General features: G+C 51.4%; 2 protein-coding genes across 2 annotated transcripts in view; one reads left to right on the top strand and one right to left on the bottom strand.

Annotated features, from left to right (window-relative positions):
* Window positions 1-4,984: 4,984 nt before the first annotated feature.
* zgc:114119 (Mediator of RNA polymerase II transcription subunit 30-like) lies at window positions 4,985-6,935 on the top strand. The gene is made up of 4 exons (XM_015974209.3): window positions 4,985-5,304; window positions 5,734-5,892; window positions 5,970-6,059; window positions 6,617-6,935. Exons 1-4 carry the CDS (start codon window positions 5,161-5,163, stop codon window positions 6,710-6,712), a joined length of 489 nt encoding a protein of 162 aa, XP_015829695.1. The 5' UTR covers window positions 4,985-5,160; the 3' UTR covers window positions 6,713-6,935.
* Window positions 6,936-8,355: 1,420 nt separating this feature from the next.
* ext1c (exostoses (multiple) 1c) overlaps window positions 8,356-27,500 on the bottom strand; it is a 20,638-nt gene continuing 1,493 nt past the window's right edge. The window contains exons 2-11 of the mRNA XM_054745490.2: window positions 14,220-14,313; window positions 11,346-11,453; window positions 11,102-11,221; window positions 10,417-10,549; window positions 10,118-10,236; window positions 9,939-10,034; window positions 9,732-9,818; window positions 9,496-9,656; window positions 8,849-9,020; window positions 8,356-8,784 (exon numbers count right to left, since the gene is read on the bottom strand). Of these exons, the coding sequence (XP_054601465.1) occupies window positions 8,599-8,784; window positions 8,849-9,020; window positions 9,496-9,656; window positions 9,732-9,818; window positions 9,939-10,034; window positions 10,118-10,236; window positions 10,417-10,549; window positions 11,102-11,221; window positions 11,346-11,453; window positions 14,220-14,313 (1,276 nt within the window). The 3' untranslated portion in view covers window positions 8,356-8,598. The remainder of the gene's footprint in view (window positions 8,785-8,848; window positions 9,021-9,495; window positions 9,657-9,731; window positions 9,819-9,938; window positions 10,035-10,117; window positions 10,237-10,416; window positions 10,550-11,101; window positions 11,222-11,345; window positions 11,454-14,219; window positions 14,314-27,500) is intronic.

Here is a 27,500-nt window from a genome sequence, read left to right as displayed (position 1 = left end):
AGTCGTGTGTGAACAGGGAATATAGGAGGGGGCTAAGCACACAACCCTGGGGCGTACCTGTGTTTAGGATGAGTGATGAGGAAGTGTGCTTACCAACTCTCACCACCTGGGGCCTGTCTGTGAGGAAGTTTAGAATCCAACTGCAGATCGGTGTTCCCAGCCCAAGGTCGACGAGCTTCGTGGCAAGTCTTGAGGGGATGATGGTGTTAAATGCCGAGCTGTAGTCGATGAAGAGCATTCTTGCATATGTATTCCCTTTCTCCAGGTGAGTCAGGGCGGTGTGTGTTGCCAGGGCGATGGCATCCTCTGTGGCTCTGTTTGTCCGATAGGCAAACTGAAGAGGATCCAGTGTGTCAGGGAGGGAGGAGCAGATGTGACATTTGACCAGCCGCTCCAGGCACTTCATGATGACGGATGTCAGTGCAACAGGACGGTAGTCATTCAGACAGGAGACCACGGACTTTTTGGGAACGGGAATGATGGTGGATGCTTTGAGGGACGTCGGGACCACTGACTGCCTCAGGGAGAGGTTGAAGATGTTGGTAAACACCTCTGCCAGCTCGTCTGCACACACTCTGAGTAGCCGGCCTGGGATGCCGTCTGGTCCTGGAGCTTTGTGAGGATTGACCTTTTTAAAGGCCCATCTCACAGCTTCTGTTTCCAGAGTTAGAGTTGCAGCCTCACTGTCCTCTTGAGGGTAGAGGATCTCCTCTCTGTTGTCTGCATCAAAACGAGCATAGAAGTTGTTCAGCTCGTCTGCGAGAGATGCAGTGGGCTGAACACTGACTGTGCTGACCTTCTTGTAGTCAGTGATGCAGCGCAGTCCATTCCACAGTCGCCTGGTGTCAAAGCTGTGGTAGCCGGACTCCATTTTGTCCCTGTAGTCCTTTCTGGCCTTTTTTATGGACTTTCGGAGGTCATACCTGGCTGCTTTATATGCGTCAGCATCTCCAGAGTTAAAGGCAGAGGTTCGCGCTTTTAGCTTGGCGCGAACGTCTTTATTTACCCAGGGTTTCTGATTTGGGTATATGCGGACAGTGGTTTTTGTGATGATATCATCCATGCACTTCCCAATATATCCAATGACAGAGTCTGTGAGTTCATTGATGTTGCCATCAGCTGCATCCACAAATATCTGCCAGTCAGTTGTCTCAAAGCAGTCCTGCAGGGCCTCCTCAGCCTCACTGTCCCATTTGTAAATAACTCTGGAAGCTGGTTTTTCCCGTTTTAGTCTTTGTCTGTATGCAGGCAGCAGCAGAATGGAACAATGGTCTGCCTTACCAAAAGCTGGGCGGGGGAGGGGTTTGTAACACTCTTTGAATGGAGTGTAACAATGGTCCAATGTTTGATCACCTCTTGTGGGGAAGGAGATGTGCTGATAGTATTTGGGGAGAACCTTCTTCATGTTGGCTCTGTTGAAGTCTCCCAGCACAATAAAGGCAGCTTCTGGATTTTTGTTCTCAAGTCCAGTGATGATGTCATACAGTTCGTCCATAGCCGTGGCTTCATCAGCGTGTGGTGGAATGTAAACAGCTGAGAGGAGAACTGAGCTGAACTCCCTCGGGAGGTAAAAAGGCCTGACTTTAACGGTCAGGAGCTCGAGGCTATGAGAGCAGTAAGTTTTTAAGATACACACATCTCTGGCCCACAAGGAGTTAACCATAAAGCACACCCCTCCTCCCCTCTTCTTGCCTGAGTCCTTCGTTCGGTCTCCCCGGTAAACAGTGAATCCATCCGGCGTGATGGCGCAGTCGGGGACGCTGGGCTCCAGCCATGTCTCTGTGAAGGCCAGAACGCAGCAGTTCCTGATGTCTTGCTGGTGTTTAATCCGTGCACGCAGCTCGTCAAGTTTGTTGTCCAGAGACTGGAGATTCGCGAGCAGGATGCTGGGGAGAGGTGGCTTGCTGTTTCTCTGTCGCGTTCGGCACAAAACTCCAGCACGTTTTCCCCTCTTTGTTTTCCCTCGACGTCGTGCGAGTAAACAAAGGATCCCAGGCAGCACAGCGTCCACGGAGTCAAAACCTGCTGTAAAGTCCGAACTGGCTGATGAACGTAGCTCCAGAAGCGCTTGTCTGTCATACCGCGTGTATGATCGCGCTGTGCGCACAGTAATAGAGAGCAGAACAAAATAAATAATAAGATTTTTGCTGAGATGACTGGGAGCTCTCGTCGGTGCTGCCATCCTACGGCGCAACCTCTACCTTCACTCCACAAATATACACTGAATTATTAAAATCATACAACAAAGCTGTTAGAAATTCCAGAAATAATTACTTTTCTAAAATCATCTCGGAACACAAAAATAATCCCAAAATTCTGTTTTCTACAGTCACAAATATTTTGGGTCGTGAATTTAGTTCTCTCCAGAAAACCCCCTCGGACTCTCTCTGTGAGGAGTTTGCAGCCCACTTCAGAGGGAAGGTAGACACCATCAGACGTAACATTTTATCCTCCCAATGTCACGCTGCTCCCGATCAATCTGAGAGTGTGCGTCTACCTGAGGAAACACTGGACAGTGTTGTCTTGGTTGAAGTTGAGACTATTGATAAAGTTTTCTCCTCAGTGAGGCCTACCACCGGGGTTCTGGACCCGATCCCCACAAGGTTGTTTAAACAATTTTATGACTCATTTAGAGATGAGGTTTTAACTTTGATGAACTGTTCCCTTCAGACGGAGTCTTTCCTGCTGCTTTTAAACGGGCGGTGGTCAGACCCCTGCTGAAGAAGAGCAACTTAGATTTTAATGACTTTAACAATTTTCGTCCGGTATCCAACTTACCATTTTTAAGCAAAATTTTAGAGAAGCTTGTTTTAATACAACTTAATGATTTTATCAACCACCAACATGTCCTAGAGAAACTGCAGTCTGGTTTTAGGGTGAACCACAGCACTGAGACGGCCCTTCTGAAGATTTTAAATGATTTTAGAACAAATTATGATGCTCGGAGGGCATCAGTGTTGGTTCTGCTGGATCTAAGCGCTGCCTTTGATACAGTAGACCGCACTATTCTTTTAACCCGTTTAAAACAGATCGGCCTCTCTGGTGTTGTTCACAGTTGGTTTACTTCCTACCTCACAGACAGGACTTTTATGGTGAGTCTGGATACCTGTTCCTCTGGGGTCCACAGCATCACATGCGGGGTGCCTCAGGGATCAATTCTAGGCCCAGTACTTTTTAACCTCTATATGCTCCCTCTGGGCAGCGTCATCAGGAGACATGGGGTGAATTTCCACAGTTACGCTGATGATACACAGTTGTACATCTCCGTGTCTCCTGATGACTCTCAGCCAATGGAAACACTTTTTAACTGCATTTTAGATATTAAATCATGGATGACTGAAAACTTTCTCCAGCTCAACCAGGGCAAAACTGAAGTTTTAGTCATCGGTCCTGAGGCCCAGAGAGAGAAACTTTTACCTAAACTACAACCAATCTCTTTTTATCCATCACTACAAGTGAAGAATCTGGGTGTTATTTTTGACTCTGAGCTGACTTTTATCCCCCACATTAAAAACATCACAAAAATAGGTTTTTACCATCTTAAGAATATCGCCAGAGTCCGCCCCATTCTCTCTCGGGCCAATACGGAGACGCTAGTGCATGCTTTTGTAACCAGTAGAATTGATTACTGCAATGCCCTGCGTTCTGGTCTTCCCAAAAAGAGCATCTCAGGTTTACAACTCCTACAAAACTCAGCAGCACGTGTCCTGATGAAGACCAGGAAGCGGGAGCACATCACTCTGGTTTTAAAATCACTGCACTGGCTCCCCGTATGTTTCAGGATTGATTTTAAGGTTATTTTAATGGTTTTTAAGTGTCTTAATGGTCTTGGGCCTTCTTATCTTTCAGAACTGCTTTTACTATATAAACCCTCACGGTCTCTGCGCTCCTCTGGCAGCCGTCTCCTAGTTATCCCTAAAGTTAAGACTCACACCCACGGCGAGGCGTCCTTCAAGTATTACGGCCCTCGCCTTTGGAACGGGCTGCCGGAGGACCTCAGGTCCGAAGGGAACATCCAGGCTTTTAAGAATAGGCTCAAGACCCACCTTTTTAGCTTAGCTTTTAACTGATTACTATTTATCTATACATACATATTTATCTCTTTTATTATTTTTATCATTCTATATACATCTTAGTGTTTTTACATGATTATGTTTTCTTTTACCATCTTTATAATCACTTTTTATCAGTTACTTTTTATCATTATTAGCTTTTATTATTTTATATGTTATATATCTTAAATCCTCCAGTGTTTCCTCTGCGGAGCCCTCTGCCTTGGGGCCGGTGGTCAGGGGCGGCGGCGGCCGGGGCGCTCCCCGGGTAGTGCCCGGGCACTGGTGGGGGTTTCTGCCCTACGCCACTGGGCGTCATGGGCCGGTGTCTTGGCTGCTGCCGTGGATCTGTTGCTGCCAAGGCAGATGGCTCCGCTGATGATGTGTCGTTCATTACCTGACCCATCTGAACTCAGCCTATTGTTTCCTCTGGTGTTCACGAGTGTGTGTGTGTGTGTGTGTGTGTGTGCGGGTGATTGTATGTCCACTTTGGAAGTTGGGTGCGGGAGGGGAACTGTAATTTTTAATTGTTTTATACTTGGGGAGGGGGGCTGGGATGGGAATGTGGGATCTATGGGGCCATTTTAATCTGTAAAGCACTTTGAGTTGCATTTTTTGTATGAAAAGTGCTGTATAAATAAAGTTGATTTGATTTGATTTGATTTGAGAAGCAAGCAGCTCGGTGAAGCCTGACCCTTCATCCCATTTCCACGGGAGAGGAAGTGGTGTGTAAAGGCTCCGGAGGTAAATAATAAATAGCAGCGCAGGCTAACCCTAAACAAACAAACAAACAACAATAAAGCCGCGTGCTGTTTACGTGGGTGATGTAAACACTAACATCAGTCACCCTGGAGACGGGCTGGGTGAGGAGGGGGTGTAATGACCCACACCACCCATCAGGGGGCGGTAAGCGTCACACTGCAGCTAAACCGGAACTGACGTCATCACAGCTCTCTGCGAACAGTTGAATTCTCTCGGATCCTACAACGAACCAAGCGGAACCGCGAGAACCGACGCTGGATCAACTCGGTTCGTAGCCGGAGTCTACCAGAAAACAGGGACCGGTCCGGTACAGACACCGGTTCGGTTCGGCCGCCTTTACACGCTCATGGCGGCCCCGCTCCCGCCGCAGCAGCAGCAGCCGCCCCTCCGGGAGATCCCGCCGGTTTTCCTGTGTCGGATCGGACAGGAGACCGTACAGGACATCGTCACGCGCACCATGGAGATCTTCCAGATCACGCGAGCCACGCAGGTAAGGCGCGTCCGACACGTCCAGGTGAACTGCTGAGACGTTTACTCGTTAGCTAACATTTATGATGTAAACAACAGACCCTGTAGCGCGGTACAGCCGCAGATCTCGCGAGACTTCAGAAACGGTGTTTCTGAGTTGTGTGAAAATCAAAATCCAAAAAGAATAAACCATGACTTCCGGTTTCGTCTAGACTCCGCAGGTTAAAGCTGTGTGTGTGTGTGTGTGTGTGTGTGTGTGTGTGTGTGTGTGTGTGTGTGTGTGTGTGTGTGTTCACCTGTGGTGACAGGGTTCAGATTCATGAAGTCATAGAAGGTTCTGGTTATTCTGTGATGGGGAGAACAAACGGCCGCGTTGGTTCTGATCACCAGCTGGACTGGACCAGGACCATTCGTTTCACTCTCTGGGTTCTGTTGTCTGTTTGGGCTCCAGCTTCCTAACGGAGTGACCCAGAGCCACGCCATGTACCAGGACCGGTTCGGGAGGCTCCAGGAACACCTTCGACAGCTCCCTCTGCTCTTCAGGAAGCTGCGGCTGCTGTACGAGCGCTGTCTGGAGATGACCTCCGAGCTGCAGGAGGTGCCAGCGGAGGTGAGCAGGACCGGCAGGGATGCTTGTTGTGATCCGGCGGGTTGGTTCCTGTCGTCTGATCCGTGTTCTGTGTGCAGCTCGTTCCGTATGTTGGAGAGGAGCTGGTGTCGGTCCAGGTGGAGCCCTGCAGCCCGGCGGTCCTCCAGGAGAGACGAGAGGTTCTGGAGGTGAGTTGGACCTGCTGTGATGATGGGAGGAGGTTCTGGACGTTGGTTAGTTTAGCCCGTTAGAATCAGCCAGGAAGAAAAGGTGTTTTGTTTTCTGTAAGCGGGCCGGTGCTGGACCAGCATGCACTGGTGTGGCCCGTGGTTTTCACCAGAGCAGGAAGTGGAGGTGTGTGTCCTACTTTCCACGCTGGATGAATAAAATTCAGCGGTTAAGATCTTCTGCCTGCGTACGAGACATGGCTGCAGGAAGCTGGCGGGACAGACGAGGAATCGCCACTACACAGGAACATGAATGCTAGCGTCTCCCAGTATGTGTGGCTCTGCAGGTGATGTCATCAGATGAGGTAAAACAGGTGGTGAGGATCAGCAGGAGCCTCAGTTAGGATCATCTACTGTAAAGCAGTTAAACACGAATCAGGTGTGGATCGGAGCTGAAGACCCTTCAACGGCCACCAGGTGGCAGTGCAGACTCAGGCCTGGAAGAGCCAGAGAAGCATTTACCTGTTAGGGTCGCACCTGTCCCCCAGCTTGACTGATTCTCACCTGTCCTGCTGCAGAAGGTCCGCCAGAAGAACCAGGAGATGAAGGTTCTGATGGACCAGATGAGGAACCTGCTGTGGGATGTTAATGCCATGCTGACGCTCAGAAAGTGACGGCTCGTTGGAACAGAGGTGTTCGAACCGACAACCCACCCTATCACTGAAGTGGCTCTGCTGCACCGCCTCACCTCAGACATGTTTGGACTCGAAGCGCCTGACACGCCTGGTTTAGTTTTTACATCCTGTTTGGTGACAGGTGGGCGTTCAGTCAGCTGATACCTGCCGCCTCAGGTGTTCCGGCTCCCAGGTGAGTCGGTGCTGAAGCTGGTTCTGTTTACAACCGGTTCCTGCTCTGAAACGGACCTGTGGGTAAATCCTTCGGCAGCTAGTGTGTGTGTGTGTGTGTGTGTGTGTGTGTGAAACTGAACATCTGTTGACTTTTGTAAACATATTTTTTGTGTTCTGTATGAAATAAAGTCTTTTTTTAACATGTTTTTCTGTCATGCCTAAAATGGGGTCAAAGGTCAGGTCAGGTGACCCTCTGGGACTTGGGGGAAGTGCGGATCAATGGTGCAAAAGCGGCGTGACCAACAGTGTTGGGAATGTTACTTTTAAAAAGTAAGTATAGTTACTGATTACTTTGTCAACAAAGCTACTGAGTTACTTACCAAGTTACAAGATTATAAAAGTAACTAATTACCAACAAAAATAACTACTTAGTTACTTTTTTCATTAAAGGACGCAAGAACAATGTGTTCCCCTCTTAATTAAACTTACTTAATTGACTATAAATGACTAATGAACATAATAAAATGTCTGTTTTTATAAACCTGAATAATTGAAATAAATAAGTACTTAACAGCAGGAGCATTACTTATCTAGACTATTAAAAGGTCACTGTGTGATACTTAATAAGATCCCAATCAGCTAACATTTAAAATTGCAAATAGAAACACCTGCAAAGGTTCCCGAGCCTTTAAATGGTCTCTCAGTCTAGTTAAATTACAGAAATAAATGTCATTTTTGTGTTTTAGCAGCATTTCTGTTGCTGCTAATCTAGTAACGGTTAAATAAATACGCTAACGTGGGTCAGACCCGACCACAGAAGAGCTGAAGCTGGGTGGAGAACACACACAGGTAGTTCTGATAACACCTGAGCTCCATGACGTCTGAGACTGATGCATCAGTGTTACAGCGGGACTAAAGACCTGATCAGGAACAGGTTACAGCTGGATGATCTAGGAAGGTAGAAGATCTGAGCGGTGAACAGGTGAGCGGACCTTCGGGACGTCCCGCCAAGAAGGGCACGGCTGCAGATCCACACCTGCAGCTGTGTCTAGTCATCACGTCTTCCTCGTTCTTCACGGCCGTGATGCTCTTGGATGAAAACATCTACCTCTTTAGCTCCTGATCAGCTGATGACGGCTACAACACGCCGCGCTGCTGAATCGGTAACGCACGCATTTCCTTATCAGTAACGGAAACGGCGTTCTGATAAAAGGCGGCGATGATTAGATCACCCGTTACTGAAAAAACTATTCTGTTTAGGAACGCCGTTATTCCCATCACTGGTGACCAACTTCCACACTTCGGGACACCCTACGTACTCGCACTCCTGGCCTGGCTCTCAGCACCTATAAGCCAGTCAGAACCGGGCCAGAACCATGTTTAGGAATCACAGCAGGTGTGTCGGCAGGTGCAACCACACCTGGCAAGGCTCACCTGCCTGCTGAAGCGGGCAGAGACCGAAGCTCAGCTGCATTTAGAAACCACTTTATTGGGGTTACAGTTAGTGAAACCATCTGTTTCCATGGCAACAGTCCCTGCAGTAACAGCTGACCGCACAGAACCAGTACCAGTTCTGGTGCCTCTCAGGCTGATTCTTCAGTCCTGTCTCGGCTCCTGCTGCGGGTCAGAACCGTCGGGGCCTTTGTGCCCTCAGCTGATTGGTCCAGAGTCCAGCAGACCGGACCTGGCGTGCTGCTGGCCTGTCGCCAGCGTTACGCCCGCTCCAGGTCTTTGTACTTCTTGCGGAGGACGGAGACCTGGTCTCTGAAGAGGACGGGGTCCAGGCGGAGCTGCGAGTGGACCAGAGGCATGTATCCGAACCAGGTGGAGAAGGTGTTGATGCACTCCTGCCTCTGACTGAAGTGCTCAGGACTGGCCCAGGAAACGCTCTTCATCACCTGTCAGGACAGAGCCAATTAAAACCGCTGCTCAGCGAGCGAGCGAGGGGTGAGAGAGGCGTACCTGGGGAGCCGGCAGCTCCTTGTGCTGCTTCCTTTGAGCCACTTTCACGGGAGGCAGGTGAGTCACGGCCGAAACCATGAAGTTCATCAGGATGTCCTCACAGTTGGAGGTCCGATCCACGAGTGTCCGCAGCGACACAGGCAGGTGGTGGGAGAACAGGTAGTTGTAGTACCTGTGGCACAGGTGCACAGCTTTGGTCAGTCTCACCTGTCAGCTTCCTGTTTCAGGATGAATATTCAGCTTGACTAAATCCGATGAGCTTAGCTGAAACCTGGTTTCCTGGAGCAGAAGCTTCAGGTGCAGACGTTCTGCAGTAAACCTGACCCGGTTCCTTTTCCCTAGTGACTGGAAGAGCTTCTGCCTTCGAGCTGTTCCTGACTCGTGCTGCATTTCTCCAACAGGAAGTCGGGTAAACTCACTTCCCTTCAATAAACACGCAGGATTCCCAAACTCCACGGATGTTTTAGGGAAAAAATCCTTCACTAAACTTTCCATAAACGGTGGGCGTGCTGGATCGACCCTACAGGACACCTGACGTCAGCCCATCTCTGTCCAGCTGCTCTTCCTCGGATCTGTTCTGCGGGATTCTGGTTGCTACTCTGTTCTCTGAAGGGTTCGTGGTTCTGATTGGACCTGTGATGTCGGACCTGTGGTAGAAGGCTGCTCCTGTCAGGACGATGGAGTACTCGTTGGTCCACTTGGACGTGTAGCTCCAGGCGTGCTTCACGGGATCCCAGAAGTGGCTCCGGGGAGGATAGCCGACGATCCGATCAGGAAAACTACGCCAAACCAGGAAGGCAAAGTTCACCTGAAAACACACACACACACGTCTGACGGGCTCCACTCGGTTCTCAGGTGTGCTCCGTGTTTGATCTTCACACACCTCACTGGTCAGCAGGACTGTGTCCTCATCCAGACTCAGCACCGCCTCCGTCTCTATGGCAACGTGAGGTAGGAACCGGCTGGTGGTCTGTGAGGGAAAGAGGTGTGAGACTTGTGGGAACTGACTCTGGACCTGCTCTGAGACAGACAGGAAGAGAGCTGATGGCTCCGCCCTCTGATGTCCCAGAAAGACGTGATTGGTTCTCACCTTCCTCCTGCCGTCAGTCACCACGAGGGGGACGGGCATCGGGGGCCATTTGCTCCGGCTGGGCGGCGGCTTCTCGCTGTTCCACAGAATGATGATCTGGAACCAAAGAAGAGTTCATCATCGCTCCATCAGGACCCGCCCCCATGACCCCATGACCCCATGGCTACATCCTGGTTTACCTGAGAGCAGTACTTGGACCTGGAGACCACCTGAAGAAGCTTCATGATTGGCTGTGACTGAGAGACCAATGGGGAGACGGCGTGGATGACGGCGGTGAACTCTTGACCGGGACTGACCCCTAAACAGATCACAAACCACAGAAGAAGAAATGTCAGCAGTTAGAGGACGATCCTCCACCAGTTTCGTCTGAACAGAACCGATTGGGTCGAACAGAACTAAGGTAAGCTGAAGCGTGAGCCTCTGGAGGGGTTCTTAGTTTGTCCCAACAGACTTTTGGACTCGATGACTCGGGTGTTACCTAGTCCCAGGTAGTAGAACGGGAAGTGGGCCAGGTGAGTGGAGTACTCCGGTAGAACCAGCAGACCTCCTGGCAGTGAGTTCCACATGAACCTGTTCCTGGAGACGTGAGAAAAGATGCGGTCCTTGATGATCTGGAGACAGACACACAGCAGGAGGGCTTAGAGCCGGTCCAAAACCAGGGTCCGGGCCAGCTGGACCCGCTACACGCAGAAGCAGATGATCTCAGACCACAGAACTGTTCCGAGCCTAAACCCCGGCAGCAGCCGCCTCCGGAGCCGCTCCGCTGCTCTGAGACCTGATCACGTCACCCATGCCTCGTGCTAGCGAGGCAGGACTTGGCTAGATCCGACACCAGAACCGGATCTGACAACCGAGTTTCATCCCAGAACAAAAATGAAATATCTTCTGAAACTTCACACCTTTTCAGGTTTGTGAATGCTTGAGGCTTTTATTGTGAAATTCAGAGATGCTTCTGTTAAAATGAGCTCCTCCATCAGAAGTGGGTTTGTAGAACCGGGCTCAGAACCCCTCCTCTCGGAGCCTCTGCTCGTGTTCATCCTGCTCCGTTTTCTCTGTGACCCATCGGGCACGGGTCGGACCTACAGCTGAGCCTAGACTAAAACCCGCCAGAACCTCGGAGGGAAACATTTGGTCTCCATGGTGATGCGTGTTGGACCTCTGACCTCCAGAGTGGTGAGGACGATCTTGTCCACAGAGGAGAAATAGGCGTCCCACAGAACCTGGGTTCTCTGTCTGAGGGCCAGAACCCGCTCGTTTGGTACCGCTCTCACTGTGGACGGGACCTTCAGACACCAGAGCAGTCACAGATTAAAACATGAAGAACACGTTCGACATCAGGTGCTGACGAGGGAGGGAGGCGGGGCTTGAGCCGCAGACCTCCTGAAGCAACAATCTCAGGTGCGTTACCTGCAGCAGGAGCCTCTCGTCTCCTTCGATGACGGCCTGGTTCCACTGGATGACGTCAGAAAACGGCAACTCCCAGCCGTTGCTCAGCAGCACGGGGACACACGCCGCCTACGCATGCACACGCACGCACGCACACACACACACACACACACACACACACACACACACACACACACACACACACACACACACACACACACACACACACACACACACACAGTTATATGGTCCAGTTGATTGGCTCCTCCCCTTTCTACTCTGAGGTTACTCCGGCTACTCTGTGTGTGTGTGTGTGTGTGTGTGTGTGTGTCAAGAATTTTCTCACTGTTATCGGGCAGGAAACAGACAGGAAGTTCTCTAACAGCGACAGGAAATCCACTAACGGAGGCAGGAAGTTCTCTAACAGATACAGGAAGTCTTCTAACAGAGACAGGAAGTCCTCTAACACAGACAGGAAGTCCTCTAACACAGACAGGAAGTCCTCTAACAGAGGCAGGAAGTCTACTAACACAGACAGGAAGTCTACTAACACAGACAGGAAGTCCTCTAACACAGACAGGAAGTCCTCTAACACAGACAGGAAGTCCTCTAACACAGACAGGAAGTCCTCTAACAGATACAGGAAGTCTTCTAACAGATACAGGAAGTCCACTAACAGATATAGGAAGTCCTCTAACACAGACAGGAAGTCCTCTAACAGAGACAGGAAGTCCACTAACGGAGGCAGGAAGTCTAACAGAGGCAGGAAGTCCACTAACACAGACAGGAAGTCCTCTAACACAGACAGGAAGTCCTCTAACAGATACAGGAAGTCTTCTAACAGATACAGGAAGTCTTCTAACAGATACAGGAAGTCTTCTAACAGATACAGGAAGTCCACTAACAGATACAGGAAGTCCTCTAACACATACAGAAAGTCCTCTAACAGACAGGAAGTCCTCTAACAGATACAAGAAGTCCACTAACAGAAACAGGAAGTCCTCTAACGCAGGCAGGAAGTCCTCTAACGGAGACAGGAAGTCCTCTAACACAGACAGGAAGTCCTCTAACAGGAAGCAGACATGGGATCTTTCGGTAAAGCCCAGAGCATTCTGGATGTTGTTCACCAGATCAGCTGATTCCCTTCATCTCCATAAACCAAAACATGAAACATTTTCAGAAAGTATCTCCGTTAGAAACTTTGGGTTTCTGATTCTGATAAATAAAGAGATGATCTCTAAACTGTCCCTGCAGGTGAGTTCACCTGACCAGGTGTACAGGTGCTGGCCAGTAAATTAGAATATCATCAAAAGGTTGAAAATATTTCAGTAATTCCATTCAAAACGTGAAACTTGTACATTATATTCATGCAATGCACACAGACCAATGTATTTCCGATGTTTATTACGTTTAATTTTGATATTTATAGGTGACAACCAATGAAAACATCAAATCTGGTATCTCAGAAAATTAGAATATTCTAAAGGCCAATGAAAAAATGTTTGTTTCTCTAATGTTGGCCAACTGAAAAGAATGAACATGAAAAGAATGTGCATGTATAGCACTCAATACTTAGTCGGGGCTCCTTTTGCCTCAATAACTGCAGTAATGCGGCGTGGCATGGACTCGATCAGTCTGTGGCACTGCTCAGGTGTTATGAGAGCCCAGGTTGCTCTGATAGTCGTCTTCAGCTCCTCTGCATTGTTGGGTCTAGCGTATTGCATCCTCCGCTTCACAATACCCCATAGATTTTCTATGGGGTTAAGGTCAGGCGAGTTTGCTGGCCAATCAAGGACAGGGATACCATGGTCCTTGAACCAGGTGCTGGTGGTTTTGGCACTGTGTGCAGGTGCCAAGTCCTGTTGAAAGGTGAAGTCTGCATCCCCATAAAGTTGGTCAGCAGCAGGAAGCATGAAGTGCTCTAAAACTTCCTGGTAGACGGCTGCATTGACCCTGGACCTCAGGAAACAGAGTGGGCCAACACCGGCAGATGACATGGCACCCCACACCATCACTGACGGTGGAAACTTTACACTGGACCTCATGCAACGTGGATTCTGTGCTTCTCCGCTCTTCCTCCAGACTCTGGGTCCTTGATTTCCAAAGGAAATGCAGAACTTGCTTTCATCAGAAAACATAACTTTGGACCACTCAGCATCAGTCCAGTCCTTTTTGTCCTTGGCCCAGGCGAGACGCTTCTTGCGCTGTTTCATGTTCAAGAGTGGCTTGACACACGGAATGCGACACCTGAATCCCATGTCTTTCATGAGTCTCCTTGTGGTGGTTCTTGAAGCGCTGACTCCAGCTGCAGTCCACTCTTTGTGGATCTCCCCCACATTTTTGAATGGGTTTGTCGTCACAATTCTCTGCAGGGTGCGGTTATCCCTAGAGCTTGTACACTTTTTTCTACCACATTTTTTCCGTCCCTTCGCCTGTCTGTTAATGTGCTTGGACACAGAGCTCTGCGAACAGCCAGCTTCTTTAGCAATCACCTTTTGTGTCTTGCCCTCCTTGTGCAAGGTGTCAATGATTGTCTTTTGGACAGCTGTTAAGTCAGAAGTCTTCCCCATGATTGTGGTGCCTTCAAAACAAGACTGAGGGACCTTTTAAAGGCCTTTGCAGGTGTTTTGAGTAAATCAGCTGATTAGAGTGGCAGCAGGTGTCTTCTATATTCAGCCTTTTCAGAATATTCTAATTTTTTGAGATACCAAATGTGGAGTTTTCATTAGTTGTCACTTATGAATATCAAATTTAAACGTAATAAACATCGGAAATACATTGGTCTGTGTGCATTGCATGAATATAATGTACAAGTTTCACGTTTTGAATGGAATTACTGAAATATTTTCAACCTTTTGATGATATTCTAATTTACTGGCCAGCACCTGTATTTACCTGCAGTGACTCCAGGAAGCGGAAGGATCCCAGTCGTCGGCCTCGGGGAACCAAACAGAAGGTGGAGTTGTGGAGCAGCTCCTGATAGTCAAACCTGAAGAAGAGAAAAACATTTAAAGTTTTTGTTTCCAGCAGAACCACCACAAGCCCAGACCCATAAGTCTGGTTCTGACCGGTTGACACCAGAGCCTACTTTCAGCTTCGGTCTGAGATGGCACCTTAACCCTCTGGGACCGGTTCGAACCAGTCCAGCAGCTCGTGGACGACGGACCGCAGAAAAGGGACCGAGTAGAAGCTGTAGGCTGAAGGTTCAGATTTCAGAGGATTCACGTCTTCTGGTGTCCTCTTGCATCACAGAGCCACTCTGGTGGAACCTGGGGTTTTCTCATTGTGAAGGAACCTTGCCTTGATGTCTTGGCCCCGCCCCAGTTGCCTAGGAGATACGTCATCAGGAGCCGCCAAGACGTGTTCCAATCGGTTCCAGTGTTCATGCCCTACCGAGGCGGGTTCTCCGTTTAGCTAGCTGAGCGAGGATACACGGGAGGTGTCTTGTAGCCTAGCCTTGGTCAAACATTACCCACAATACACCGCGGTATTTCTAAAGGACGGCGGATCAGAAGCCGGCAGCTACTTCGGGACAGTTTTCAAGTTTAAAAGTAAGTCAGCTAATTTAAAATGTTTTTTAGATCCATAGAAGTTATCTATGGTTGGTTAGTAGCTTAGTAGTTGCAGCTTCGGTGGCTAGCGGGTAGTAACTCGCTTATATATTTAATTTAATAAACATATACACCATTTAAAAAGTAAAAGACTCGTTATATATTTATACTGAAACTAATACGTATAAAATATAACGTTATCTCCCGTGTCACGTGACGTGGAAGCCGTGGTCATGTGATGCAAGTCTGTTCCATCTAACTGTTTTCTTAGACCAAGGAAGGACCGTGTCCTCGTAAGGCCAGGCGCCTCGACACTGAGAGACACCCCAGGCCTTTGTGTGTCCTCATGTCCCCGTCTGCCTCCGTCTCCTTGTTACAGTCAGGAGGAAACTTGCTGCAGCCGTGTGTGTGAGGCATGAATCCTTACAGCAGATCCAGGAGACCTGAGGTTCTGTTGCTCCATCCTTCCTCCATGTCTTCTAAAACTTGGGCCCGGATGACAAATGAATGACAGGAGATGGTCCATCACACATGAGAGAGACCCGGTTCCCCCTGGTTCTGCAGGAACAACTGATCCTGCTCAGTGACTCAGAACCATCTACTGTGGACCACCAGGGTTTCAGGTCTGTTCTCCGACAGCAGGAAGCTGTTTCTGCTGGATTACTGGAAAGATGAATCCTGAGAGACAACTGGACTGTTCAGAGTCCTGCTCCGATGGGACAGGAGGACCCGAGTCCTGCTCCGATGGGACAGGAGGACCCGAGTCCTCTGATAGGACAGGAGGACCCGAGTCCTGCTCCGATGGGACAGGACGACCCGAGTCCTGCTCCGATGAGACAGGAGGACCCGAGTCCTGCTCCGATGGGACAGGAGGACCCGAGTCCTGCTCCGATGGGACAGGAGGACCCGAGTCCTGCTCCGATGAGACAGGAGGACCCGAAGCCTGCTCCGATGGGACAGGAGGACCCGAAGCCTGCTCCGATGGGACTGGAGGACCGGAGTCCTGCTCCGATGGGACAGGAGGACCCGAGTCCTCTGATGGGACAGGAGGACCCGAGTCCTGCTCCGATGAGACAAGAGGACCCGAGTCCTGCTCCGATGGGACAGGAGGACCCGAGTCCTGCTCCGATGGGACAGGAGGACCCGAGTCCTGCTCCGATGGGACAGGAGGACCCGAGTCCTGCTCCGATGGGACAGGAGGACCCGAGTCCTGCTCCGATGGGACAGGAGGACCCGAGTCCTGCTCCGATGGGACAGGAGGACCCGAGTCCTGCTCCGATGGGACAGGAGGACCCGAGTCCTGCTCCGATGGGACAGGAGGACCGGAGTCCTGCTCCGATGAGACAGGAGGACCCGAGTCCTGCTCCGATGGGACAGGAGGACCCGAGTCCTGCTCCGATGGGACAGGAGGACCGGAGTCCTGCTCCGATGGGACAGGAGGACCCGAGTCCTGCTCCGATGGGACAGGAGGACCCGAGTCCTGCTCCGATGGGACAGGAGGACCCGAGTCCTGCTCCGATGAGACAGGAGGACCCGAGTCCTGCTCCGATGAGACAGGAGGACCCGAGTCCTGCTCCGATGGGACAGGAGGACCCGAGTCCTGCTCCGATGGGACAGGAGGACCCGAGTCCTGCTCCGATGAGACAGGAGGACCCGAGTCCTGCTCCGATGGGACAGGAGGACCCGAGTCCTCTGATGGGACAGGAAACATCAGTCGAAGCACTAAAAACTGTTTCTGGAGTTCCAGGCGCATATTTTCAGACCGGACTGACTGGACGTGCCGCTGGACGCATTCCTGTCCTCCTTTCATGACGTCTCAGATGTTCTGGACTCTTCCAGGCCGCGTGGCTTGTTGCTTCTGGATGGCGGTTGGCTCAGAAATACCCGACCACAGAGCAGCCAGTTATTATAGAAGCAGCCTCGCCGTGCTCCTGCTGCTGTTTGTCTTCATGTGTCTCATTAATTACACGGAGACAGGAGGACTAAGCTCTCTAATCTGAGTGCTCTCGACCCGGATCCCTTAACGCCGGTACTTAAACCTCCACCCAGATGCAGATCAGCAGGTAAACAAAGGGAGGATTTGTATTTTTAATCATATGTTACATAAAACCAGCGGAAGAACGACGATGTCCGCTTTAATGTCCTCACAGGACGGTTTCAGTGGGAGTGAGACGTGGACAGAATCTGGATTAAAGCCACATTAAATAAAACTCCTGGCTTATAAAAGGCAGCTTTAGCGTCCCATAAATCCATCTCTTAGCTGAAACCATTAAATAAAGAGCAGATCGACCTGCAGGTCCCTCAGGACGGAGTCCTTCGTGTGGACGGCTCTGATGGGACAGATGCTGTTAAATATAGAAACGAGAGCACAGCTGGGTCCGTCTGCAGCGTGATGGGGAGTCTGTGTCCCGCTTCCCTCTGAGCGACAGGACGGAGACAGAAACAAAGCCCTCCACACAGCTGCTGGGAACCGGGGTGTGTGTGTGTGTGTGGGAGGGGGTGTCAGGTTGCCATGGCAACGCTCGGTCTGCAGAGCTAAGTCTGAGTTAGGAGATGTTTTTCTGGAGCATTCCTGCCATGTCCCACGCTCTTCACACTCCGGTGGAAACGAAAGGTTTTAGTCAGAAAACGGAATCGTCCCGGAGACCTCCTCCATGGCCCAACGTCCCTGCTCTTCCAGGAGCAGCTGAACAGGAAGTGAAGCTAGAGCTGGGCTAGCTGTAGTTAGCATACGGTTACGTAGGCTGAGCCGAAGCAGCAGAGCCCAGGGTCTTCTCCTACGTAAAGGATGAATGAGCCACACTTCTAGTCAGAGGACTCCAATTCACCCATTCACACACACACGTTCACACGCTGGTGGTGATGAGCTACGATGTAGCCACAGCTGCCCTGGGGCGCTCTGACAGAGGCGAGGTTGCTGAGCAAAGGCGCCACCCGTCCCTTCGACCAGGGGGGTTGAGTGTCTTGCCCAAGGACACAACGACAGCGTCGTCTGTCCACCTTGTTCCATCCTTCCCTCTTAGTGGCACCGGGTTCAGAGCCACCAGCTGCTGCCCTCGGGGACTCGGGTTTATGAATAATTAGTTACTACATTCGTTTTTACCGTTTTTAATAGTTCAACAGTCACCTTAAGTTCCTTGAAAGGCACTTTTAAATAAAATGTTTATTATAATTAAACTTTCAGTGGGACCGAGTCCGGGGAACTCCTGACCGGCACCGGACTATTGCCCCTTCTCCAAGTGGCTGGGGGCGGAGTCACTGGGTGCTCCAGAGTTGGTGCTCCACCTGCTGCTCACAGCAAAAGCCAGGGACATCAGCAGATCACGTGGTCATGGGCACCGCCCCTGGCGAGCCGGCAGCGTTGTACGAGGCTGCGTTAGAACGACGGCGTTAGCAGGAGGAACAGAAAGGCTGCAGACCGACACCACGGTGGCTCGATGGGTCCTTTAAGATTACGTCTTGTTTTTGGACAGCCTCTGATGTGTCCAGCACTCTCCTGTATAGTGGGGGAGTGGCCTAGGGGAGTGTTCAGCGTCTGACATCAGCTACTCTGTCGAGTGTCCACGTTGTCACCGTTACTCTTCAGAAGGGTTAGGGTTAGAAGGGCCTCATGTTCCTGCTGGAGGAGCACGCCTCCCATCAGCCCAGCAGCAGACATGACATCACACGGCATCTGTCTGAACACATCCTGCACCTGAGCCAGCAGCTGCAGGAACGCCCACACAGGAGGAGGCTTTCGTCTCTGACAAGAGAGAAAGTTTGTTTTGATCTGGGAGGCTTAGGGTTCTGTAATGAAGAGCAAACGTGGCGGGAAAACCTGAGGTAGGCCCCAGCTCCTCCCCCTCTGCACCTTCATGGGCACGCTGCCAGCAGAGCTCAGATCAGAGCTTCAGATGGTTTCTGGTGGAACATCTTTAGTTTCTATTCATGTTTCACACAAAGCTGCAGGAGGACGGGTGAGCTGCAGGAGGACGGGTGAGCTGCAGGAGGACGGGTGAGCGGCAGGAGGACGGGTGAGCGACAGGAGGACGGGTGAGCGACAGGAGGACGGGTGAGCTGCAGGAGGACGGGTGAGCTGCAGGAGGACGGGTGAGCGACAGGAGGACGGGTGAGCGACAGGAGGACGGGTGAGCTGCAGGAGGACGGGTGAGCTGCAGGAGGACGGGTGAGCTGCAGGAGGACGGGTGAGCGACAGGAGGACGGGTGAGCGACAGGAGGACGGGTGAGCTGCAGGAGGACGGGTGAGCTGCAGGAGGACGGGTGAGCTGCAGGAGGACGGGTGAGCGGCAGGAGGACGGGTGAGCGACAGGAGGACGGGTGAGCGACAGGAGGACGGGTGAGCGACAGGACGGGTGAGCTGCAGGAGGACGGGTGAGCGACAGGAGGACGGGTGAGCGACAGGAGGACGGGTGAGCGACAGGACGGGTGAGCTGCAGGAGGACGGGTGAGTGGCAGGAGGACGGGTGAGTGGCAGGAGGACGGGTGAGCGGCAGGAGGACGGGTGAGCGGCAGGAGGACGGGTGAGCGACAGGAGGACGGGTGAGCTGCAGGAGGACGGGTGAGTGGCAGGAGGACGGGTGAGCTGCAGGAGGACGGGTGAGTGGCAGGAGGACGGGTGAGCGACAGGAGGACGGGTGAGCGACAGGAGGACGGTGAGCGACAGGAGGACGGGTGAGCTGCAGGAGGACGGTGAGCGACAGGAGGACGGGTGAGCTGCAGGAGGACGGTGAGCGACAGGAGGACGGGTGAGCGACAGGACGGGTGAGCTGCAGGAGGACGGGTGAGTGGCAGGAGGACGGGTGAGTGGCAGGAGGACGGTGAGCGACAGGAGGACGGGTGAGCGACAGGACGGGTGAGCTGCAGGAGGACGGGTGAGTGGCAGGAGGACGGGTGAGTGGCAGGAGGACGGTGAGCGACAGGAGGACGGGTGAGCGACAGGACGGGTGAGCTGCAGGACGGGTGAGCTGCAGGACGGGTGAGCGACAGGAGGACAGGTGAGCTGCAGGAGGACGGGTGAGCTGCAGGAGGACGGGTGAGCGACAGGACGGGTGAGCGACAGGACGGGTGAGCTGCAGGACGGGTGAGCTGCAGGACGGGTGAGCTGCAGGACGGGTGAGCGACAGGAGGACAGGTGAGCTGCAGGAGGACGGGTGAGCTGCAGGAGGACGGGTGAGCTGCAGGAGGACGGGTGAGCGACAGGACGGGTGAGCTGCAGGAGGACGGGTGAGCTGCAGGCACCGTGTCCTCAAGAGTAGCGGCCATGTTCGATACCCTCAGCTGACTGAGACATGTCCACTAACCGTGGGACGGTGTCTGATTGTCTCTGGTGTGTGTGTGGTAACCATGGAAATGGTCTTCCAACAGGAGGGTGTGGCCTCAGCACACATCTGGATCAGGTTTTGTTTTTACACTGGGCTCCTGGTTCTGGTCCCAGGACGGTCCAGAACCAGCTGCCTGTTGGACCTCAAACGTCCAGTAGATCGGCTGCTGGGACGTGTGACACGAGTGTCCATATGCAGGGACACGTTGGACAGAAAGGCTCGTTGAGCTCCACGCCTCCCTCACACTGAGCAGCTCTCAGTTCTGGGACACGAGACAGAGCGAGCAGTGTGCGAGCACTGGACTCGGTCCAAAACCTCTCCAGAACATTCCTGTGAGAGAGCGCCGGTTGGCAGGTCCGAAGCTTCCTGGTGAACGCGCAGAATAACAACAACAGTAACCCGGGACCAGAACCAGAACCGACCAGGACCATCAGATGGATGCTCAGAACCGCTCATCACAGAATCTCAGGGATCAGAGGCTGGATCTGACCAGGTGGAACCGGAGGGTTCTTTACCCGTCACACACACGGTGTGTGTGTGTGTGTGTGTGTGTGTGTGTGTGTGTGTAAGTGTGTGTGTGTGTGTGTGTGTGTGTGTGTGTGTGTGTGTGTGTGTTCGGGGGGGGGGGTTGTAGGTGGCCTTAACGCTAGAGCTGCAATGGAGGAAAAAGTTCAAAGATGGCGTCGCTCAGGAAGGGCTCTGGCATCAACTTCAGACCATTTAAGCGTGTCTCTGCGTAAAGAGCCGACAGGGCAGCGATGCCCAACCCTGGTCCTCAGGAGGACATCAAGTGCTGCAGATACCTGTTAATCACTCATTCATCTAAGTCAGGTGTGTGGCAGCAGAGAAACGCTGATGTTCAAAAGAACAACATGGAAAACATGCAGGACAGCGTTCCCTGAGGACCAGGGTTGGGAATCACTGGATGGAGGTCAGCAGGAAACATGGCCACCAGGAACAGGGTGTTTCTGCGTGTTTGGATGACCTTCCCAGTGGCGGTTTGTAAAACACCCACAGGCTCGGCCCCAGGACCGGTTCCTGTCTCCGGGCCGTGACCGGACGGTAGGTCAGTGGTCCTGCCGGGCCGGTAGGAACCAGGACTGACTGCTGTAGAGGACAGGCTACAGGACGGCTGCTCCTGCTGCTCAGCGAGTCAAAGTCCTGATCAGGACAGAAACCAGTCCAGTTGTCCAGGAGGGACGTGGAAGGAGACCGCCTTGTTTTGTCTAACTGGGCCAGAGAGGAGATGAAGCTGCATCCAGAGGGGAGCAGTGCATGCTGGGAGACGAAGCAGAATGAGATGGGGGTAGGGTGTGTGTTAATAATCACTACAGGAGGTGTGCTGAAGTGTTCCTGCTCCCTCACTCAGCATCTAATCACTGCAGCACACGAGAGCGGCGCTCTGGCTGAGCCTCTGCTGCTCCCAGAGCGCGAGCGCTCCACGAGCATCATCACCAGCTGCTCGCTACCACGATATCCCAACACTTCAGCGGATTACGGAACAACATCCAGGGAAACCCAGCTGAGAGTAAAACCTCGGACCCGGCAGCATCCCACTGACCCGATGGAGAGCTCTGATTGGCCAGAACCGTCCAGTAAGACAAACGGTGATAATAGATCTGCTTCCATCAGTCCCAACAGAATCTGGCCCAACTAAGCAGGTGGTGCCGGGCTCTCGGGCCCGGCTTTGATCTGACGTGTGGCGCCTTTTGGGTTCTGGGCCAGTGGGGCGAAGCTCCCATCCCACAGGGCGACGGCTGATGGATTAGTGGTTAATAAAGTCTGACGGCATGCCGAGAGTGCCCCTCGAACCCATCCAAGGAAACTGGGTTGGGTCGGAGTCTGCAGACCCGAACCAGACCCGCCCGCAGCTGCAGAAGCTGGACGAGAAAAGTTCAGACAGACGAGGAAATGTAAGGGTTGAGTCGCTGTAAGAGGAGAGGGTAAGCATCACGCCTCCATCCAGAGAGAAGACAGATGTTTTATCGCTGCTCATCGACCCGACAGGCCCGGTTCTGTGGTTCTGCCTCCATTAGAGGCTCGGAGCTGAGTCATCCAGCAGCTGAGGGGTTAAACTTCCAGATGGAAGGCTGCAGAGACGAGACGAACCCTATAGAAGTAGTTCGATCAGCTAGAGGCAAAGCAGAACAGAACCGGATCCAGTCAATTATCTCTCCTCAGCACGGATCGATGGAGCATTCCCGTCAGGAAGAGCAGGAAGAAAGGAAGGATGGAGGCTCAGGGGGACAAAAAGACTCCAGCACAGATGGAGACAATGTTTCTGGTCAGAAACCCAAACGAGGTTCTGGGTTCAGCTTCAGGAGGTTCCTAATGACTCCCGATCCGTGGAACCATCCTGACCCTGGTGTTGGACGTGGCTTACGGTGGGCAGTCTAAGGCGTACCTGTGGGGTGGGATGGATCATCCTGCTCACGAACACGGACACATGTTCAGGTGTTTGAGTTCAGCTGCGTTTATATTTCTGCTCAGTAAAGATGAAAGTGCGTTGCTGCAATACTTTTATTTTGAAAACTACAAGGACTTTTACACTGAAACCGTGTGTGATTTCCCATCTAGCCCATGTTTGCTGCGGTTAGGGTTGGGAATGACATGTCCTGGACAAAGATAACACCAAGGTTCCTTACTTTGTTCTCGGAGATTAATGTGATGCCATGCAGGTCAGGTGATTGGCTAAGCAATTTCCTTTTCTGGATTTCTGGTCCAAAGATGAGAACTTCTGTCTTGTCTTGATTTAAAAGCAAAAAGTTTAGAGTCATCCAATGTTTTATGTCCTCAAGACAAGCCTGTAATCTACCCAACCGATTAGGTTCATCAGGGTTAATGGATAAATATAACTGAGTATCGTCAGCATAACAGTGGAAGTTTATCCCATGCTGTCTAATGATTTTACCAACTGGGAGCATATATATAGTAAAAAGAATTGGTCCAAGCACTGAACCCTGTGGTACTCCTCAAGTAACCCTGGAGTATGGAGAAGATTTGTCATGTACATTTACAAAATGAAATCTGTCAGACAGGTAGGATTTAAACCAGCCTAACGCTGCTCCTTTGATCCCTACAACATGTTCAAGTCTTTCTAAAAGAACATTGTGATCAACTGTGTCAAAGGCAGCACTGAGATCTAACAAGACTAGAACAGACACAAGATTCTTATCTGAGGCCATGAGAATATCATTTGTAACTCTCACTAATGCAGTTTCAGTGCTGTGATACTCTCTAAAACCAGACTGAAATTCCTCAAACAGAGCATTAGTGTTTAAATGCTGACATACTTGGATGGCCACTATTTTCTCCAGGACTTTGGATAAAAATGGAAGGTTAGATATTGGTCTATAATTCATTGGGTCATCTGGATCCAGAGAAGGCTTCTTAAGTGAAGGTTTGATTACAGCAACCTTAAAATCCTGTGGTACATACCCATTTACTAAGGATAGATGGATTATATCTAGAATGGGGGCAGTAACCAAAGGAAATGCTTCTTTAAATAATTTGGTTGGGATTGGATCCAAAATGCAAGATGAAGGTTTAGATTAAGCTAATATTTTTGATAACTCTGAAAGCTCAACTGGATCAAACCGGTTCAAACAGAGATGAGGCTCATGGTGGTTCTGTTTGATCTCACAATCACCTCTGACCCCGTTGCACCCATGGTGCGTTCGCTGACCCTCAGAGCTGGGACGGTTTAACGGTTTGGGCTCTTGTAACAGAAGGGCCTAATTCTGATTTTATGTTGGGTCAGTGAATGCATCGTTATCACTACAACTCCTGAGAGACGGATCAGAACCAACAGTTGGGGGTTCTGATGATGGCTGGTTGCTGGAGGACAGCTGGGAGCTCAGAGGCTGATCACTGACATGAATGAGCCTGGGAGCTGTGCACGTGAGGGTCGTGCACGTGGGGAATGTTACTAGGTGAAAGGTCACACAGACACAGAACACCAGCAGAGGACTTTGAGGTCACAGCGAGTGTTAATATTAGAAATGATGCAGACAGAACAGAACCAGAGGAGCCGAAAATAAAAGAACAAAGGATGACATCATCATCATCATCATCATCATCTGGTTCCTTGTTCTGGACCAGACTCGGATAAGGTCAAAGGTAGAAACCTTTTCTCAGTTTGGACCTTTTCAGGGTCCCGAGTCTGCAGGGTGTTTGGGTCGGACCTCAGAACCCTGGGGATGGCTGACTCCGCCCCCTCTCTGCTGACTCCGCCCCCTCTCTGCTGAGTCATTAAATCAGGCCTCAGCAGCACGACTCAGGACTAATTATCAGCATTACTATGAGCACATTGTTCATGTGTTCACTATATCAGCCGTAAGTAGGACACACACACACACACACACACACACACACACACACACACACACACACACACACACACACATCTACAGTTACAGGAGATAAACAGGATTTTACTCAGATTACACCTGAACATTATCTCTAAACAGTGTGTGTGTGTGTGTGTAGACGGGGGGGGGGGGGGGGGGGGGAACACAAGAAGACCAGAGGAAAGAAGGCATCACACATAGATTGTGATTGTGAACCTGTCCTGGTGTGGCCCCGCCTCCCAGGTGGAAGAACAATGGTGATGACCAAACATGATCCTGTCTGCCTGAGAATGTGTTTGGGATCAGTCTAATTGCTGCAGCAACCTGTTCCTGCTGATGATTATCAGCAGCGGGGTCGGAGGTCAAACAGGTTGGCTTCTTCTCAGTCCAAACTGGATCGCCATTATCAAAGCTTCTGCTTCAGCCGGCCAGAACAAAACCAGCGCGGATCGCTGCAGCCCTAACCCTCATGGAGACTCGTTATGATCAGAACGAGCTCCCGTTAGCAGGTCATCAAGCAACAACTCATCGTCTGCAGCTACTAACTCACGTTTAAGCAGAGACGTCCCCGTCCACCACCACAACCGCACGACTACAGCACAGCTTTAGAAATGTTTCAGCATCTGGGCACCCAATCCTGGTCCAGAAAGGACCTCTGTCCATGTTTTAGTTTTCTCCCTGCAGCTCGAGTGGCCCTCCAGGACCAGGGATGGGCACCCCTGCTACATAACTAACTAGAAATCAGAATATTTCCATCATCTGGGTGGGATGTGAACCGGTCAGCAGGTGGCGCTGTCCTCTACCCTCCTGCTTTTCAGCTGTTATCAGAACTACGTCACATCCTGGGAAACTTGTTCCTAAATCGTTTAGTTTCCCTAAGCCTGGAATTATTGTTTAATTAAATAATCCATAAAATATGAAACGAGTGACAACTGCTGTGGACCTCTGTCCTGCTAGCATGCTGCAGAACAACGTATGAACCAGATCTATGATGTAGGTCTGTAGACGCCACAGATGGAGGAGGAAACGGGACCAGAACAACCTAACACCCCGAGCTCTCAGCTGAGAAACAACAACGTTCTAAAACATCAGCGTTCTCTAGATTATCAATCTGAGATGAGCCGGGTCGCGTTGTAACGGAGACCTCTGACCTCCTGAGAAGACTTTTCTGTGTTTACGACAATAGACAGGAGATGTCGTTGCTCACATTCTCACCGAGTTATGCTAGCATGTTAGCAGTTAGCATTCAGAAAAGGGGAGCTGAGAGATTCACCAGGCAGCTGGGCTCTGTGGGGCGTGAGGCTGGCTCTCGTTGCTGGAATGTAAATCCCAAACGAACGGAGAGGAAACCTAAATAAAGAACTGATGGGGACTGAGCGCTCAGCCCTGTGGTACGCCACAGCTCCCCTGCTTAGGAGGAGCGTTGCATGAATAATGTTTGGTGTGATAGGAATGAAGATCATGAAGCTATGAGCCGAGTCATCGTCTGGTTACTGCCACTAAAGCAGCAGAGCAGGTCACACGTCCCTCCATGTCAGCTACACCAGCGGGACCCCAAGCTGTTCCCAGGTTAAAGGTCACCGTCCTGCCTAATGTCCAGGCTCCTCCCCCACCGAGAACATAGACAGTGTGTGTGTGTGTGTGTGTGTGTGTGTGTGTGTGTGTGTGTGTGTGTGTGAGAGAGATTCCAGAGCGTAAACAAGCTTTCGACACACGGACAACTCCCCAGGATGATTTATAACCTCCAGTCCAGCAGGAACCGGAGCCGGCCCATTGTTGGGGGGTTAGGTTTCAACAACGCAGCTCAGACACAGAACCACAAATGCTTCATCAGATCTGGGCCGGGCCGCGCCTGTGCAACGGCCGCTGTGGTCTTCCTGCTCCTGCAGGAGAATCTGAATCAGACAATAACCTGATCCCGGAAGTCCCATCAGACATTCCGCTGTGATCCGGAGGGTGCCGGAGCTCCAAACGGGGAACACGTGAAAGAAGGTCCGAAGATGAAAGCAGGTTCTGATCAGCGAGTCAGCAGCTCTGCTTCAACAACCTTCTGTCAAACTGGAAGTTTTAACGGGTCAAAGGTCAACGTCAGGACAACTGTGACTGCAGAGAAGCAGGTTTAACTTGAGTAATGGACTCCTGAGATCTGGGCCTGAAGGTGTCAGACCAGAATGTTCTGTTGGTTCTGATCAACCCGACCTCTTCTACCCGCTGCTGCTTGTGTTTAACATGCAGTTCTGGACTCGGCCCGGTTCCCACAGCTCCAGGTGTCATCAGTCACCATGCTGTCATCAGCTCTGCTTTGGGTCAAACAGAACCACAGAACTCTGGGTTCTGGGCTTCTTTCTGCAGCTCTTCATCTCAAAGGCTTCCTCATTTAAATTCACAGTTCGACCCAGAGAAGAGAGATCCAGGCCGTTGGGCTTCAGCGCTGGTTCTGCTCGCGCACACACACACACACACACCCTGCAGTCTTCCTCTTCATCCCGACAGCAGTTCCAGGCTCCGTTTGCTCCTCAGCTCCTTTATTGGGACTTTCAGGCAAAACTAAAATAAATCCGTTCCTCTAAAATGTGATGGAACCAGAACAGAGAAGCAGCCGTAACCATGGCGACAGAATCCAACAGGCTAATTATTAAAGCAAAGCAGAAGGAGAATCTGGCCTGAACCACAGAGACACTGGTTTCACCCCAAACACACACACACACACACACCCCCCCGGGGCGGGGGCTGTCCCGGTCCCTCCAGGTTAATCTGCTGGAGCAGCAGGTGCAGCGGCTCCTTAACCTGAAGCCACCCCATAAGAACGTCAGCCCTCCGACCGGTGAAGCCCGTCTGTCACACGCCGAGGATCTGAGCCCGGCTTCACGCTCAGCCCCTGCTGCTTTTATGAATCATCACACACACACACACACACACACACACACACACACACACACACACACTGCCCTGGAC

This window comes from Nothobranchius furzeri, chromosome 19, assembly GCF_043380555.1.
Source record: "Nothobranchius furzeri strain GRZ-AD chromosome 19, NfurGRZ-RIMD1, whole genome shotgun sequence".
NCBI lineage: Eukaryota > Metazoa > Chordata > Actinopteri > Cyprinodontiformes > Nothobranchiidae > Nothobranchius > Nothobranchius furzeri.
This window is presented reverse-complemented; position numbering and strand designations above follow the sequence as displayed.